The following is a 19,471-nucleotide window of genomic DNA, read 5'->3' as shown; positions in this document are numbered from 1 at the left end:
TCATTCATAAGTTCCATCTCTAATACATATATTCATTTATGTAAATTTATTCAAATTTTAAATATAAATTCTTTTATTTCCCAGCCCCCGACACAGTGTCAGAAAGATGATGTGGCCCTCCTACCAAAGAGTTTGGACAGCCCTGCTTTAATGCATGGAACCAGTCGGATAAGAAACATATTGTCCAAACTGGCCGAAATTTGGCAGGAGAACAGCAACCGTCCCTATTCACTCCTGCATAGCATCTTTTCCAGTGGCTTTCTGCTGGTATATATTCTCCTTCTCTCCCTCCCTTTCTTTTGAACTTTTTTTGTTATTGTTGAAAAGCAGTATATGCATTTTCAAAAAACAGGCTAGAACTCTTTTCTTCAATATCTAGTATTATATGTGCAGATAATCGGGGGAAGGTAATAAATGAATATTCAATCATGTGAGCTGCACTGTACCTTTCAGTATAGATCAGTCACAACTCACAAGCTTATTCACATTAAAATACTGCTAACTTCACCTTAAGATTTAAGATCTCTGAGGCAGATTACAATTACTAACTGGAAGATGGTCACCTCAGCTTGGCACCTGGAAGTCTGCAGAGTGAGACAAACTTCCCTAGGGTGGGGGCTTCTCAACTTCAGGGCAAATAAATAGCAGCTCTGTCAGGTACCCCCACAAACACTTAAGCCAACTGTTGTTCACAGAAGCTTATGCTATAGTAAATGTACCAGTTTTTAAGATGCTGCAAGACTCTCTGTTTTTGCTGCTACAGACTACGAAGGATAACTCTCTTGCCGTTTCTACCTCAGCAGATGTTTACCAGAACATCACAGAAGAGAATGAGTTATGAACCAAATCTCCAATTCAAATCTCACTCTACCACAGGGGTGCTCAAACTTTCAACTTTAGGGATGCTGGACCTTTAACAAGTGTATAGAAGAGAGAATTGCAGCAGGTGCAACTTGTCATCCCACAGATGACAAGCTGCACCTGCTGAAATTCTCTCTTCTATACACTTGTTAAAGGTCCAGCATCCCTAAAGTTGAAAGTTTGAGCACCCCTGCTCTACCATAAACTTAATGGCATTAGCCTGTCAACTTCAGGTCCTTATCCACAATATACTGATCCATCCAACACCCTTGAATATTTTACAAGACTAGACAAATACTTATTACTACTACTGCAATATTTAAAGAGATGCAATCTATAATGTAAGCAAACTTTCTAATTAATGGAAGCCAGGAAAATTTTAAAACGTTAGAAATATCTGCAAATTCTAGAACTCTTGATCAGACTTGGGAATTATTGGCCATGGCAAGCAGAGAACCTGTGGTCATCACAACAATTACATTGAAAGCTACTGTAAGGAAAGAAAAAGGGAAAAGGAGTCTGATAAGTGATAAGAAATCCTTCAGAGCTGTCACACAATTGGTATTTAGACTATGCATAACAAAATGAAAAACATTTTCTGGAGAAAAAAGGTAGCTCACACAAACCTGCTTGTCTGATGCACTGCCAACAAGCCTACTCTGTTTGCCAAAATGCCAGCCAAGGAGGTTATTTATTACACTGCATGTATGTCCTCAGGGTGGAAATACACTGCAGTTATTCTATTTTATCCTCAAAAGCACCTTGTGGGCTCAGGTCAAGAGATGATTGGCCTCCAGTTTGAATTCAGTCATTTATAGTCAGTCAAATACTGCCAAGGATTCCATGAAGGCAAGAAATGGTAACCTATATTTTTAACTGTACCACAGCAATGAAAGGGTGAGAGTCCATTGCATTGAAGCCCTTGCAGGAGTCATGGTTATACAGAAATATACATTGCCTGCCACATAACCCTCTCCAAGAAAATTTGTTCTGCATTCTCCAGTCTCAGTAAGCCAGATGGTCTAGCTAGCATGTCTAAGGACAACATGATATGACTGCAGGTATACCCAAACATGAACACAAACATAAGATTTAGGAGGAAGGAAATAAATACAGAGCACTGGCATATCTGGGGCACAGGGTCAATGGATGCAAACACTCTGGGGCTCCACTGCAATCTACTCCTCCCCACTGGGAGAGATGATTTGAGCCTCCAACTTGGAGGGTACTTTTTTCCCCTCCCCTTACTCTCCCACAAAGTGAGTATAGCAGCAGACCTGGCATAGCCCTTTTGTAGGGGATGGGAGAGTCCATTTCTCAATGGGCGGGATGATATAGAGTGATCATTTCCAATGGCGCAATAATACCAGAATTGCGGTGAAGTGATGACACCACTACAATTACTTCGATCTGGGGGCAGCATCTTTATGCGCTTCCCTGGGATGGCAGGGTGGCTAGGACTGTCAGTAGCACAGGGCACTAGTACACAGGCAAAGGTCAATGAATCCATTACATTTGTTGTGGGGAGAAGGGGCATCTGTGTGGTTTGAACTGGTGCCCTGTAAAGTTGTGGGGACAGACTGTATTCTTTTTGAATATGGCTTTTTTGCAATTAGCATATTTATCTATCTTCCTTTGTACTATTCTAATACATAAATCCTTGATTATTATTTGACCAGTGAATTGATTCCAAGTTTTTTGTCCAGTTTGGCCACCAAACCTACCTCCTTGATGGCCCTGGGATGGGAATCAACATTATAAATACAGGGTTACCATAATAACATGGAGCATTGTGAGAAAACACATTATTAATACTCCTGCTCTTGTTTTTATTACAACTAGTACAAGAACCACCAGCAGAGAAGGATACAAACCATTTGTGTACAATTTTTCAGCATCAAAAATGCTTTATAGTTATCTTACAACCACACAGCAGCCTTGAAAGGCAGACAAGGGTGAGACGTGATAGGTTCCTGAGGAACTCCCCATCCCCCACAAGTTCAACATTTCAGCAACAATTAGAATCTAGGTCCAGATGCAGACAATCCGTAGCACTACAAAAATGTTCTTCGATCTGTTTCTGGGCAACACTGAGCCTCTTATCACAAAGCATTTAATGCTGCATCCATCAAGATGCATTTAACAAAACTCGATGTGCATTTTCCTTTTGACTTTAAGAGACATTCATAGATTTTCCCACGCAGTCTTATTGTAAGCCCACATGCTGTCTACTCAAGGTTTTGGTCCCCACTGACAAGAGAAAGATCTCTTCTGAATAGAAACACTTTCATTTTTAGAAGAATGCCTGACAACAATAAAATTCAGATCAGAACTAGCAGTAGAATTCACTGAGCCAAAATTAAAACCACTTCAGATGGTGCTTTTCAGATACCAAAGAGGATTTCTTCCCCCAACATAAAGTTTCCAATAAATTCCCACCCTCTATGGACAAAAAAGAATTGGGAGGGGGGAGAAATTTGGTTCATTTTCTTTCTAGTATTTGCTTTACTAACAAACCACCCAAATATTTCTGGATATGTTTGTTTCACTTCCATCTATGGTTCATATTTGTATTCTGCCCAACCTCAAAAGCTCAGGGTAACATTTACTTGTGTTTAAAATGTGTAGGTAGCTTTTTGATAAAAGAAAGCCTCCAAGTTGCATGCAGAAAATCATATTAACACACTGTAATCAAATACAATTAAACACAAGTAATACCAATATGTTCTAAAACAAAGCCAAAAAAATGAGGCAAAGTAGCAAAATGCTAAGACCATCATTATGACAAATAAAATAAGAGCAAGCCAGAACACCCAATCTGAACAAGGCAGTTGACACTAGTATAGTGTACAGAGGCTCTCTCATTTTTTGTCTCCACCCTTGTGACAGCTTAGGCTGAGAGAACATGATTTGGGCCCTCCAGTGGGTATAATCCCTGGTCTTCCTAGTATAGGCCAAACACCCTATATCCACCATGTCATGCTGTCCATTATGGTTGCTGTTCAACATATCACAACCAGCACAATATTATGGACAAATCTCATACTGGTCAAGATTCTAAGGGCTGAGGAAGGTGTTCCTCATGTGCACTGTGGTTTTTCTGACTCTGTTGCAGTTCTTCTCATCACACTAAAGACCAATTACTGGGGGGACCCCTCAAAGTTGCATGCAAGACACCACAGAAGAGCACACAGCCAGGATGAAAAATCATCACAAGCACATGCACGCGTGTAGAAGTGCTATCTGCTTGCATGTGAGGCTCTGGGGATCCAAGGCATTTTTATGCTAGTCATTGAAAAGTCCTGATCCTCTCAGAACTTCCTCTCAGAAAGTAAATGTTACAATGATATAGTAAAGTGCCAAAACCAGAAATAAACCACAGATAAAGAATTAATCTTCATGTGTCTTAAACTACTGAAACAATACTATGTTTGACATCATGATGTATAAAAGCAAATATCTAGGCTTATGGAGGCCCAGGTGGCGGCAGTGGCCAGGGAGCCTTTGCTCAGCTTCGGCTGATTCACCAGCTGCGACCGTACCTGAGCTGCGCGGACCTGGCCACAGTAACCCATGCCCTAGTGACATCTAGATTAGATTATTGCAATGCGCTCTACGTGGGGCTGCCTTTGAAGATGGTCCGGAAATTACAACTAGTACAGAACGCGGCTGCTCGTGTGGTTGCTGGGGCATGTCGGTTTGACTCTGTCGAGCCGTTGCTTCAGCGGCTACACTGGCTGCCGGTTCTGTTCCAGGCCCAATTCAAGGTGCTAGTTTTGACTTTTAAAGCCCCTTACGGCTCGGGGCCGGGGTATTTGAGGGACCGCCTCCTTCCTTACAATCATGCCTGTACTCTTAGATCATCTGGGGGGCCCTTTTGACTGTGCCGCCACCAAGAGAGGGGCGGTGGCTAGGGAGAGGGCCTTCTTGGTGGTGGCCCCCAAACTTTGGAATACCCTCCCCTTAGAATTGCGAACTGCTCCCTCGTTGCTAATATTTTGGCGTGGACTGAAGACCTTTTTATTCCAAAAAGCTTTTCACTGTTGACAGGCTGGCTGGCTTTTCTTTTTCTTTTTATATTAGAATCCATGGGGTTTGTTTAGTTTTCTTAATTATTTGAAAACTGTTTTTATTATTGTTTTTAATTGTTAATTTTGTATTTTTAATTGTTGTAGGCCGCCTTGTGTGCCCATGGGGCAAAAGGCGGGATATAAATTAATAAAATAATAATAATAATAATATCTATCACAGCACTGGCAATGTATGGCAGCACCAATGTATGGTGGCAATATATGGCAGCCAAGGCCTGTCATACACTTTCTTTTTGACCAATATAAAAAGAGGGCAAGATTCAGTGCAGGGGCAAGTTAAAAGGTGGCCAAAATATATGCTAGAATTTCAAACACTGCTGCCACCAGCACCCAAAAGGCCTTCCCAGCAAGCTTTCCAGCAAGCTCAGATTTGTCTCAAATACATCCAAAAGGTCTGCCAGCCTTACCAGGACTCCTTTGACCACTTTCCTGCTGCTGCTAGCATCAGAGTCATGACACTAGCACAGAATTGCAGGCATGCCCATGAAACAGATATCAATCAATCAAACCTTTATTAGGCATAAAAATTAATAGATAATATCTCTAAACAATCCAATATATAAATATATGTTAAAAAAGAGAAATAAAGATAAAGGTTAAAACACAACAATTTACTTGCGAGGTAACTCCAGGTTGCTTAGGACCAACCGATTAGCCCGCTTCAAGTTACTCAGATGTAAAAATTTCGCAACTGGAAGGGCCACGAGTTCAGAATCCCCCGCCAACAAAAACTGTAGGCAAACATTCTCAGGAAGACCTTTTTTAGTTCTTAACAATGGGAGAAGGTACTGGTCTCTGGGCACTTGATTGCTAACACAGTGCAAAACGATGTGTAAAAGAGAGTCTACCTCTCTAAGGCCGCAGTTACAGACTCGTTCTTCCTTCGGGGCATTTCTAAACCTGCCAAGTAGGTCTTTAGAAGGCAACACGTTGCAGCGAGCTAATGTAAAAGCCCTCCTTGCAAAGGGGAACTCCAAGAAGGTCAGATACTTTGGTTGTTGCCCAAATGTATTATTAAGGTTGAAATTCAGGGGCGAACATTTTTTTTGTGCTGCACCCAGAATTTCTTGCCTTTCTATAACAGTTAATCTTGTTATCAGGAGCTTAATAGAAACCTCAGTTGTAGCAGTTCCTTGTAGATCTGCCTCGAGGCCCATTTGTCTGATTTTCTTATAGAAAAGAGCTAAGCAGGGAGATAACAGCGGGTCAGTCAGTATCCCTTTTAACAATGGGTTTTGATCAGCCCTGAAGCACACTTTGGCCCAGTATTTTAAGAAACTGGACCATGCTAGAAACTCCAGCCTATATTGGCCTTTCTCTAGGCAGAGTGCCGCATAGGGAACGCAATGCAGAACACCTAAGATTTTGTACAGAAAATTTGAATGGATCTTTTCAATCAAATCATTTAATGCTGGCATCCATACAGGAATGCCATACAGAATTTGAGGTGTAACTTTAGCATTAAAAGCTTGGAGAGCAGCTGGAATAAATGAGTTACCCCAAGAGAAGAAAAAGCGGGTTATAGCCTGGACAACTAATTTGGATAAGTTAATTACTGTGAGATAATGGGAAGACCAGAAGTGCCGGTTGTAGAACCGGAGACCAAGATACTGGAATTCCTTGACTTGTTGTATTGATTTACCACTGAAAAACCAAGACTGCGGTTTCCAAGAGTGCCCAAACACCACAATCTTGGACTTTTCATAGTTTAACTGCAGAGCATTGTTGGTAAAATATTCTATGCAGGCGTTAACCAGTCTCTGTAATCCTATTTTAGTACGAGATAGCAAGGCCATATCATCCGCGTGCAAAAGTAAAGGAATTTCCACTGAACCTAATTTGGGAGAATGCGTATCGAAGTTAGCTAAAAAGGGAGCCAAATCGTTGATAAAGAGATTGAACAAAGTGGGTGCAAGAACGCATCCCTGTTTGACCCCCTTGTTGACTGGAATTGGGACTGAAAGGCCACCCCTCGGAGATGGTTTCACTTGGCAAGAAGTGTTTGAATGAAGGGCACAAATTAATATTAATAGCCTTTTGTCCACTTCCATCTTCCCAAGTTTATCCCAAAGTCTATCTCTATCTATGGAGTCAAAGGTCGACTTTAAATCTAAAAAGGACACGTAAAGTCGGGATTTATTTTGAATCCTTTGTTTAGAGATTAGATGGATAATACCGCACACTGATCAACTGCAGACTTGTTTGGCCTAAAACCCACTTGCTCTGGGCCTATGATGTTATGATCAGAAATCCAGGCCGAGAGTTTCTTCAGTAGATGGGAGGCATACATTTTTCCTGCTAGGTCTAAAAGGCTGATTGGCCTGTAACTGGGGGGGGGGGAGTTTTTTATCACCTTTTTAAAAGATGGGAACCAAGATGGATCTAGTCCAGGTATCCGGAAATACCCCAAATTTATCAATTATAGTGAATAGTTCTGCAATCATTGGGGCCCACCACTATGGTGCTTCTTTATAAATATCAGAGGGAATTGAATCTCGTCCTGCTGCTTTACCCTGTTTTACCTCATTGATGAGTAAAAGAACTTCGTCCACTGAGACTGCAGGCCAATCTGGGAGATCTGACGGGAGTGGCATGTTAACGATGGAAATAGGTCTAAATTCATCAAAAAAGATTGATTTGAAATGTGCCTCCCACATTTTGGCAGGAATTACTGTGAAGCCAGTTGAGTTTTTATAGAAACAGCCTGATATAATTTGCCAGAAATTCTTGACATTTTTAGATCTCACAGATTTAATTAAAAGTGACCATCTCGCTGTTGCATTGCAGTGTAACGAGGCTTTGATAGCTTCCTTAAGCTGGGCAGACAACTTAAAATAATGTTGTAAGTTTGATCTGCTATTAGTTTCTTGAAATTTGTTATATGCACTGCGTACAGCGATCTTCAGTGTCAAGCAAGTCTGCTCTATCTTGGTAAAATTATTTCTCCAGCCCTCTGCTCTTTGAGGCGGAAGTATCCGGCCCAATTTATTCTGGAGAGTTGATATTAAAACCTCGAATAAGGTCACGATCCCTAATTGGTTATCTGGATCCAGAGTGGATAGCTGGATCGTGTCCTCAGTTTGTAACAATGTGCAAAAGGACTTTTTAGTGTCTGCATCCCATTTAATTCTTTTAATTATGTCAAGGTGGCTATCTTCCACCTGTGTGTAGGAATTATGATGGCGATCTGAGGAGTAGGCCACATCACATATTAAAGTAAGTGATCACTAGACTGTGGGTATCCAACTCTAAAATTCACTACCTGTGAGAGGAAATGAGTAGGAACCAGAATGTAATCAATAAGGCTCATACCTCTAGTTGAAATATGGGTATAGTCACCTTTATCCCCCAATAAATCTAGGCCGTTTAGCCAGGTAGGGCCATTGATAATACAAAATTTAGCCAGTAGAAGCCCGGCTGCAGTAATTGTTCTATCTTTCGACTGCCTTTCAAAGAGACAGAACTCTGGTAAGGTCATACCAATAGGCAGATCAACAAGTTGATGGAAAATATCATTGTTGTGTCCCACCCTAGAGTTAAAATCCGCAGAGATTATTGGTATAAGAGCAGGAAATTTACCAGTCAATTCATTAATTATGCCATTAAAATATGCCCATTGCTTTTCAGTTGCAGCTTTATCGTTTACAGGTGCCATGTAAACATTTATAACCATAAAGCTTTGATGTGGCAACCTCAGCTTAATTGTCTGGATTTTACAACCGTAAAGAGCAGCTCATGCTTAAAGACTGGTTTCACTAATATGGCAAGACCGCCAGCAGGACGACCTTTTACTGCGCTTTTCCGTGCTGGGAGTGATGTTGCGGAGAACCTTTCAAACTCAATGGGTGTGGTAGTCCATGTTTCCTGCAACAGTATAACATCTCTATCCCTTAAGATTTCCTCTAGCACTTTCTCCTGTGACTTTGCAGACCAGCCAGCGATATTCCAGGATAGGATTTTCAACTGTCCTTAGCGGGCTCCAGGAAGTCGATGTGGTAGCAGTCAGTCTGATGGAGTTAAGGGAATTTGAATTTCTGGGCCCCTCTACATACTTGTGGCAGGTGGCTGTGGTCCAGGCTTGAACATAATAGTCTCCGACAATCTTAGCTTGTTTTCCAATCGGTCCAGCGGATTTGTCTCTTCTAGAGCAATGCCTGTTACTACTACGGCTAGAATGACATCAGAAACAGGATGAATCAATGGTTGTTGGCTTGATTGAGTATCTGCTGTTGAAAGCTGAGATGGTTGTGCCATGGCTTCCTCTAAAGCAGTAGAGGCAGGTTGCTGTTTAATTTGAATTGGTGTATTGGGCATCTCCATCACCATGCCCTCCATTTTATCATCTGGACAGCAGTGGCCGCTAACGATGGTCTCTTTTAGTGGAGGGACCAGATGGTTGAAGGACTGTTTCTCACACTCAAGTGCCTGGACTGAGCTAACAAGAGGTGGCACTGTACAGGGAAAGCCCCCAAGAGAGAGGGAGGAAGGCATGCTTCCCCTAACTGGGGACTCCTGGTACATCTCAGTCTGATAAGACACCCTCAAAGTGGGGTCACTGTCTAAAGGAACCGTTGGAGAATCCTGTGGAGAAGATATACTCTCACATGATGTGAGGGGATGTGTAGTTTGCATCATATCCGATAGCTCCTTCAGGAGCATTCCCACTTTCTGCACAGTCTGTCGTTGTTCCTGATGAGGTAGAGCTCTGAATGCCTCCAGGGCCTCCCTAGTCAGCTTGTCCTCATCCACATCCAGTTGAGGCAACAGGTCCATAAGCTGGAAGCTTGTATCACAGTTGAAAGAACCAGATTTTACAGATGGCCTCATTGTTTGTAAGAAGTCATAGGACAAACCTTGGGGTTGTTATCAAAGATTGAAGGCTCTTCAGAGCTGGGCAGAGGAGTCCTTTGCCACCAAACTTTTCCGAGTGGTGAAGACCAGAAGTGATTGTGAGGAGCTCCAGAAGGATCTCTCCAGACTGGCAGAATGGGCAACAAAATGGCAGATGCGCTTCAATGTCAGTAAGTGTAAAGTCATGCACATTGGGGCAAAAAAATGAAAACTTTAGATATATAGCTGTCTGACAGATCAGGAGAGAGATCTTGGGGTGGTGGTGGACAGGTCAACGAAAGTGTCGACCCAATGTGCGGCGGCAGTGAAGAAGGCCAATTCTATGCTTGGGATCATTAGGAAAGGTATTGAGAACAAAACAGCTAATATTATAATGCCGTTGTACAAATCGATGGTAAGGCCACACCTGGAGTATTGTGTCCGGTTCTGGTCGCCGCATCTCAAAAAAGACATAGTGGAAATGGAAAAGGTGCAAAAGAGAGCAACTAAGATGATTACGGGGCTGGGGCATCTTCCTTATGAGGAAAGGCTACAGCTTTTGGGCCTCTTCAGCCTCGAAAAGAGACGCCTAAGGGGGGACATGATTGAGACATACAAAATTATGCAGGGGATGGACAGAGTGGACAGGGAGATGCTCTTTACACTCTCACATAACACCAGAACCAGGGGACATCCACTAAAATTGAGTGTTGGGAGAGTTAGAACAGACAAAAGAAAATATTTCTTTACTCAGCGTGTCGTTGGTCTGTGGAACTCTTTGCCACAGGATGTGGTGATGGCGTCTGGCCTAGATGCCTTTAAAAGGGGATTGGACAAGTTTCTAGAGGAAAAATCCATTACAGGGTACAAGCCATGCTGTGTACGCGCAACCTCCTGATTTTAGAAATGGGTTGTGTCAGAATGCCAGATGCAAGGGAGGGCACCAGGATGAGGTCTCTTGTTATCTGGTGTGCTCCTTGGGGCATTTGGCGGGCTGCTGTGTGACAGGAAGCTGGACTAGATAGGCCTATGGCCTGATCCAGTGGGGCTGTTCTTATGTCCTTAAAGAGTGTTCCTTAGCGTGTTCTTTATCTGCCCCCTCAGTTGCAGGTTGTGGGTTATATGGTGAGAGAAGCAAGTCTGGGGCAAGGAGAGCTGTTATATTAATGAAGTAAGGGTCTGGAGAAAACAGCAGTCCTGGACGATTAGTTATTATCTCTATTTCTCCCACTTTGGTTGTTAAAGGGAGACTGGGGGTCCCCTGCAGTTCTCCAAAGCACATTTCCTTTGCCATAGGATCTTGGACCATATTAGCAGCTTCTATAATAGAATTTGGCAGCTTTTTGGAAGGTGGGCTCACTCACCTCACTTGATATCTCAGATACCAGATCTTTTCCTTCATGCCTGCGGTTAGGTTGTCTGCTTTGATCCAAGAGACTATCTAGTCTTATCTTCAGATCCACCAGTTCATCATGCCCATGTACTTGATATCTACCCTTCTCAATAGCTTGTCTTGCAGAGGAAGTACCATGAAGATCTGAATTGCGTGTTATTGGCATATCTGACTTTTCCAGTGATGTTAACAGCAGCACTTTTAGCTTTTTTCCTGATTAATGTTCTGGTGCCTAGCTCTTTGACGACACACTGAGGGAAGATATCATATCTTCTGAGCCACTGTGCTGAGTGAAATATCTGCAGGGGCACACTTGCTGAGCCGAAATCAAGAAAAAGTCTTTTGTACGTTAACCGGGAGGGTAAAAAATGAAAATGCTTTATGTCCGAAGGGACGACCTGAAAGTTCAACAGTTGGGAGAGGGACAAAAGTATTGTTTCTTTAGATTTCCAAAGGTGGGCATCTCTTCTGGGGAAGTGGATTAGTATCTGATTATTTTGGAGTATTTGCTGCACTTTCCTTTGTTCTTCATGTTGTCTCTGCTATAGCCTGTTGTCTCTGATATGGAGGAGGATGATTTAATGACATCCTCAGCAGCGTTAATTACTGAGGGCTGGAACTTGGCAGCATTCAAAGTTAGCTGAGCTGGATTCTGCCCTTCTATTTTGTTTAGGTGACCTAGTATCACTAGTAGTGTCTCTGCAGATATAAAGCAGATTTCTCCTAATTGTTGAAAAGTACAACCTGAGGCAGGCTGCCTTATCTGGACGCCATTAGTCTTATGATTCTGTCTGGGGGAAGTTTGTTTTCCAGCTTTCCCCCTCACTTCAGTTCGACACATACTGATATTAGGCACCCCTGAGTCATCTACAGATTCCACAGGTTCAGTTGCCAGGGCAGTGAGTCTATTCTTTATACTCACAGCACACTCAGATTCAGTGGGGGTGGAGGAGGGGAAGAAGCTTTCCATTCTCAGTTGTTTCTTTTTTCTCTTCTTCTTCAGGTTTCCCCCTTCTAGGCGATCAAGGCATTCTGTGTACGTTGAGGCTTTTCCTCAGTCTTTTCCTCCCTTTGCCAGGGGTTCGGGTCTTGTTGGTCATCTTTACTGTTCGATTAATCCCGGCCTTGAGCAGAAGATACTGACCATTCCAAACCTCCCTTCCCCCTTCCCCCTTCCGGGAATGTTTTCATGAAACAGATACACATGTCTAAGCTACCAAAAAGTATCTTTGCTGTCTCACTGCTCAGAGCAATCCAAATATCTTACTCTACAGTTCATCCAAACCATTCCCCATTCTCTTTGGCAATGAAAACACACAAGATGGTCATTGACAGAGAATTTATTGATTTTTGTTTATTGATTATTGGGTGCAGTAGCACATGGCCAGAGTTTGAATCGCCCATAAGCCTTTGAGCCTATGCTCCCTTCTCCATTGTTTTCGTCACATACACAGAGCTTGAGAATAGTAAGGATCTTCCTTTTGGTATGAAAACTGATCTTAGGAAGGACAAAAGAGTGTTAGAATTCACACGGACTAGTTTGCCTAATGCCTTCCTTTATTGTTTGGAAACATGTAGATTTGTTGTCAAGACTTGTGGAGCCAAATATGTGACTGAGGCTGTAATCCTAACCACATTTTCCTGAGAGTAAGCCTCATTGAACAAAATAGGGCTTACTTCTGAGCAGACATCGTTAGGCTTGTGCCCTGAGTGAACAAGTGGTGTATGTCCAACATATTCCCTCCTTGCTATCTCTTCTTACCATAAAAACCATCTCTTCCAGAATATGGGGATATACCTCCATTTTGGCTTCCTTTTAGCGCTAGTGAACAATAAAGCCAACCATTTTCTCTCTTCAACCTTGCCTTATTAGATTAAAAATTCTGGCTTCATTATATGCAAGTGGCATACTTCTCCCTGGTGTCTTAAGGTGCAGTCCTAACCAACTTTCCAGCACTGGCATAGTCGTGCCAATGGGGCATGTGCTGCATCCTGCAGCTGGGGCAGTCATGGAGGCCTCTTCAAGGTAAGGCAATGTTTGTTCCCTTACCTCGGAGTTGCATTGCCCTTATGTCAGTGCTGGAAAATTGGTTAGGATTGCAGCCTTAGGCAATGAAGATTCAAGGTCACTTCTTATGGAACACTATGCACAAGGATCCCCGTACTTGAGTGCAATATACAGGTAAGTCTTAACATTAACAGAGCAAATCTATCAACTAACAAAATAATTAGAAGTCTATAAAATTAACAATGTAGTCATGTTAGGTTATGAAAAGCACAATCAGACAAATTTTCTTTCCAAATACACACGCAGAGGGGGCCAAATCCTTTCCCATTCACAAACTGCATGCATTTTTAAAGGGAAAAGTTCTAATTTTTACACACACAGACACACAGACACACAGACACACAGACACACAGAGTGTGCATTCATGCAATATTAGCCTATTAGAGTACTGACTCATAAGCAGCAGCTCCTAGAGGCTACTGTCTTTTACATTCTATGGTATGCAAACCAGGTTTTCTGTCCCTACAAAAATAGCACTAGCATCCTTCTTTGACATTTTCTACACCAAAGAACTCATGCCAGCCTTATCTAGGAAGGGCGACTCTCTTCATGGTTGCACAGAGAGAAAATATGTGATGGCAAGAGGGCTCAAGGATTAGAAACCAATGTTCTAGGACTAATTTCACACACATACCAACCAATGTCCACATACCAACATCTCCTGCTGCCCTCCCTAAGCCTAACTCTAACCTAAGCCTTGCTTTGGGGGCTAAAAAAAAACACAACACGTTAGAAGACAATGGCAAACATCTGCCAGTGCATTGCCTCTGCAAACTGTAGTAACCTTTCTTCACAACTGTGAACGTTGAATGGCCTGTAACTCAAGATGGTACCAGGCTGCAAACCTTCTGTTGATTAATACTGCCAAAATGGCAGCAAAAGAGTAGTAGCTTTGATAGATCATTCCACACATCAGCAGAAATCACCTAAGAAATAAACACCTAAGTCACAAATCAAGCTGCATCTTTTCAAAGAATGTGTGGTGATTGCAGTTTCTTAACATTTACCTTTCTTCTATTTTGCTCTTGTCCATCAGGGGCTGCTTGAGCCACTGATTCACCATCCTCTGTCCTTGAGGTGTTTTGCACTTATTTAACAGTCCAGCCAAAGAGTGTGTACCTTGGGCAATTTCTGAAGGACTCTGAAGGAAAAACAAACATACAGTGCAGCAGAAAAGTCAATGAAGCCTCCAACCCCTGAACTGAACATCTCTTGATTCTGAAGCTATTTAGAAGTAGGAAAGGAAGGAATGAGGAGGCACAGAGGCAAAACAGAAATGTACTAAAAATACATGCATAAAAGGCACTTTTTGAATTTTTGTTTTAGTGTTCAAAACAGTACGTGGGTAGTCAAGAATTCTAGCCTAACTCTTTCCTTTCCACATATATTTGTAAGACTGCATTAAATCCAAGAAAAATATGAAAACTGTAGCTCAAATTGCAAGACAAAATTGGATAGCAGCCCTTTTTAAAAGAAACAATGCAAATGTATGTATGCGTGCGTGCGCATACACACACACACACACACACACACAAACACAATAACAGCACTTAAAACTCTGAAAGAAAACATTAGGGTCTGCAGAAGCATATTCCAAGATCAATAAAATTGTAATACATCCCCGTTAACTTCATAATGCTATTTTTCCATAACCAGCTTTCCTTATGTTAAGGTAGAAGCAGATATATTCTACGTGTACAAAGTTTACTTCCCCAATTTATTCTTTTGTTGTTGCTGTTGAGTCAATTCATTAGTGAGATTAAACAAAATGCTTTCATAAAATGATATGGTTGAACCCAAACTGGAGCAGTAAGACAGATACTTTGCAGGCATTTGTTTCCATTGCAAAATGCATCACTTCCTGCCAGCAATCTTTTTTTGGGGGGGCGGACACTTTTGTGGTAGGTATTCAGGGAATGCATTTTTTTTTTTTTTTTTGCCCCAAATACCCGTTCTTCCAGGTTCAGGGTGATGCTGTCATCCAACCAATTAGATAACATCGCTAAGAACCATTTTTACAAAAAATAGCTCTGGAGCTACAACTGCAATGAAAAAAATAAGCTTCAAATCTACATAATAGTATCAAAAATGTAGATGCTCTCTCTCAGTTCCTCAAACCTAATTAAACATAAATTGAATACAGTTGAAGCTCTTTAAGAGTATAATGGAATAAACTCATGGAATTAACAACATGGAATAAACTCAACCACACTAGCAATGCTAGATTGACAAGCTCCTTCCCCTGTTTTCAGGCAGATGAGAACTGAGCTGGGTACTTACTGGCCACAGAGTATATCAGAAGCCTTATAAAATGCTTCTGATATAGAATGGTGTTTACTCTTAACACCACATTTGCCACCTGCATCTCTTCCTTACTGTTCATGTGGATCAACAAGAAGTTTGGCTTCACAAAAATGACCCAGTAAGTAAAGTACATAGACTACAAGTTGTTATCATTCCAACATAAAAGAAAAATCCCAGTAAGAGTTACAACCCAAAGTGCACCAATGTGGTTCTGCCTGGAACTCCAGCGACAATACCACTTGACACTGGCCCCATGCAGATATTCAGGCACACTGGACAAATGGAGGAACAGCAGAACGACTGACATGCTCTTCCCTATGTATAATCTGCAGCACATGTGCAGCGTGCCTACACACATGCAGGCACCTCTCTATGCAATCAGGATCCCTATAAGGTCAATCTATTATAATTAGACTTGAGATATGGTTAGAAAGTAGAACATTCATTGATAAGACAAGTGAAATGCAAACTGGGAGAAGGCCTGAGAGAGCACTGTAGAAATACAGCCTCAAGCAGACGGGCTGAACAATCAAGGAGCAAAACTATTTCTGACTACCCTGTAGGCTAGGGAAGAAAACAGGCAGTAGAATTAGACAGATTCAAACCAAAACTACTTACCTGGAAAATGTTTAGTGCTCTCACAGCTGAGTGATCCAATGTCATGTACTGACTGAGATCGAAGGTACTGAGTTCAAAATGCCCAAAATTAGACTCATCAGTTAAAAGTTCTAAATACTTAATCACTGCAGACAATGCAGACATGGCAACCTGAAAAAATTTCAATGGATAATATTACTCTGTATATGTGCACGCTGGCAACTTATCACTGCTGGGATTGCGCCCCAACTGCCTTTAAAAAAAATTATATTCATATTAAAAACATATATGAAGCTGCCTTCCACAATGTCAGGCCATTAACCTAACTACCCAGTACTGTCCAGTCTGACTGGAAAAGGCCTCCAGGGGTTCAGGCAGAGACTTTTCATGTTATTTTATTCTTGTTTTTTTAGCAGCTTGACTGCATTTGGATAAATGACGACAGTCAGACAGACAAAGCCAGCCCATCCATGAGGCCTGAGGTGGCAACCTCAGGCAGCAGGTTGGCAGAGGGATGCCCAACTATGTCAATTTCTGCTGCAACTCCTCCTCCTCTTCCCACTCTCTGAATCGGAGATGGCAGACAGAACAGAAGAGGAAGTGTGAGCTAGAGTGCCAGCAGACTTTCCTCTACCCCACCCACTCTTCTTTTTCCAATCCAGGGAGCAGGAGAGGTTAGCAATCTCCAGGCAAGGGGAGGGTAGCATGTGCACACCAGCTGAGACATCAGGAAGTCTTGAGCCGGCCCTGACAAAAATTTGCAGATTCTGCACTGCAGTTCACTTTAAAAAATGGGACTGAGGGGCCTAGCATCCCTGGGAGATGGTACCTGTGGTGCGGGTCAACCTGGAACCTCCAGAGGTGAGGGGAGCTGTACGCCTCTCACCTCTGGAGGCTCTTCTGAAGCCCGCAGAGGCTGTGTGCGTCTGTCTGCGGGTAGCAGAAGAGCCTCTGGATTGACCAGTGGCTTAGCTCCAAACAAGTTCAGGGGGGTGAAAACCGTAGGTTTTCTAATACCTGTGGTTTTCCTTATCCACAGAGGTATCAGGAATGGAACCCCTGTGGATAATTAGGACTGCCTGTATTACAAATCTAAATGTATTTTTTGCATGCGGGGGTGAGGGCTTGCATGTGGTCCATGATAATTCCAATTTTTGCCTCAGTAGTCCGTGGTCTCCTAAACGTTGGAAACCACTGCCTTGGGGGGAGAGAGTTATTCAAGTGGGTTCCGTTCCAAACACTCGCTTGTGGATGGCAAAACACGCACTATAGCAAATCAATTTAAAAAACAAAGTTTCTTTTCTCCGATGATTTAAAAACAGCCCTGCTGACCTTTGTGATGTAAGATAAGAGTCATTAAGACACAATCCAACAAACAGTCTCTCTCAAAGTGCTTAGAAAGGCTTCACTCCAACCCCTCCCTTCAACAATGCAAAGTATCTTTCTTTCACAAGCTCAGGGGAAAGGGAGGGTTCGCCTGGAGAGAGAAGTTTTGATGGATTGTCAGCTAGCTGCCCTCTCTCTCATTAAGGAGGCTATTTTTAAAGGACTGTTCAATGTTTTAAACTGTGATTTTAAAGGGATGCATTTTTCCCCTTCTCCAGGGATCAGCACATTCCTTCTCATTTGCAGGTGCCATTCGTGTTGAGTCAAATCTGTGTATAAAAAATCAGTGTATAGATAGGCTGGACCTGTATGGTAAAGAAATTTGACACTCCAATAGATAATTTTTCCCCCTCATTGTTTGAATTTCCCTGGGGGGGGGCTGCCAGTTGAAAAAAATGGGCTTCCCTCCTTCCCTGCTTATGAGGAAGCGGGGAGGAATTAACCATAAATTGACTGGCAGTGCCTGCCATTTGACTGCATTCACGCAGAATGATGATGAGAGTCAGTCGGGGAGACAACATGACGGCAATCAAAAAGGATGTGGCACTTCGTTTCAGTGAAATGGTGGCTGGCTCACAGCATCCAGCCGTTATCTTTCCTCACACTTTAGTTCTGAGGACCACAATAAAACCCAGGCCACTGTCAATGAGGAGGGAATGTGGACAAAGGGAGGTAAGTGAGGCAAAAGCAACAAATTCCACATTAGAGAATTTAAAAATGGGCAGTGTAATCCTAACTTGCGCTGGAAAAGGGAGGCCAGCAGGCCTGCCCTGTATCCAGCACGAGTTTCTGGTTGCAAGCGGCTTGACCTGGGGCAAAGGAAAACGCTTCCCCTTACCCTGGGGAGATCCACTGCAGCCCCAATGCATCTACTTGGATCTACGCCACCTAAAGAGGTGACGGAGACCCAAGCAGCCCGGAGCCGCACTGTGCTGCCCAGGAACGGGGTCAGGATCTGGCACTTGTGCCAGATCTTGGCCCCACCCCCGCTCTCCCGCTACCCACCCACAGGCTCACCTGCCCTAAAATGCCTCCTCTCCGGCCTCCCGACGCCCCCCCAGACCCTCGTGCTCGCTGAGCTCAGCTGGCGCAATCATACCAGTTGTTGTCACAGAGCAGGCTGGATGCAGCCTCCGTGGACCAGCAAAGGTCCTTGAGCCAGCCCAGCTGTCTCTAGAGGAGGGACAAACGTGCTTTATGGCACGTTTGCAACCCTCCCCGGCCAGCGCAAGAGACTTGTGCCAGCCAGATGCACCATTTGGATTGCGCTCTAAGTGTTTCAATGGATGAGCTATGCTCCAAGATGCCCTAAACAAACATCTATAGTAATAAAATGACTAAATATCTAATTGGGTGAATAATTAACACTTCTATGTACAATGTTCTCTCCAGTAACAGGTGTGTTAACAGGCAGAAAAGCACTACTATTGTCTGACTTGAGTTTAGCAAATCCATCTAATGCATAGTAGCCACAGGCATATGACACAATTAGCCAGTCCAACTTTAATAGATAAGTTCTTTTTCCTTGATCTCTTTTTGACCAAGGCAGGGTTCTCCCCAAGTAACTGCCATGTTACTTGTTAATAGACATTCCAAAATGAATTTTAAATGCCGTGTTTACTACATTCCCATGAACAGCAGCTAGTTACAGATGCACACAAAACAAGTGCTAGTAAATGTTCACAAAGGGGGGGGGGATTAAGGCCCTTCAAGGACATGGCCACCTAGTGCTCCCCCCCCCCGCTAGCTTGTGGAGGTGTATGTCTGGGCAGATAAGCCTCTATCACAGTGAACTGCCTCTTCATGAAGGCACTCATCATGCACTGTGTGCCCTCAACCAGTCCCAATCAGTACGCTTATGCCTTAGGACCTTTGTTCTGCCAATGTTTCCAGGCTGCTGGTCACATTGTCCCAGGGCCACTCCTGGCTGGCTGCTGCCCT

The 19,471-nt window shown here is 43.0% G+C and overlaps 1 protein-coding gene across 2 annotated transcripts in view; it reads right to left on the bottom strand.

Moving 5' to 3' along the window:
* MSH2 (mutS homolog 2) overlaps positions 1-19,471 on the bottom strand; it is a 98,267-nt gene that overhangs the window by 61,458 nt on the left and 17,338 nt on the right. For both annotated transcript variants that reach the window (XM_066611882.1, XM_066611883.1), the window contains exons 5-6: positions 16,166-16,315; positions 14,251-14,384 (exon numbers count right to left, since the gene is read on the bottom strand). In XM_066611882.1, coding sequence (XP_066467979.1) covers positions 14,251-14,384; positions 16,166-16,315 — 284 coding nt within the window. The remainder of the gene's footprint in view (positions 1-14,250; positions 14,385-16,165; positions 16,316-19,471) is intronic.

Source organism: Tiliqua scincoides, chromosome 1 (assembly GCF_035046505.1).
Source record: "Tiliqua scincoides isolate rTilSci1 chromosome 1, rTilSci1.hap2, whole genome shotgun sequence".
NCBI classification, from domain to species: Eukaryota; Metazoa; Chordata; class Lepidosauria; order Squamata; family Scincidae; genus Tiliqua; species Tiliqua scincoides.
The sequence above is the reverse complement of the archived record's forward strand: the minus strand, read 5'-3'. Positions and strand labels throughout refer to the sequence as shown.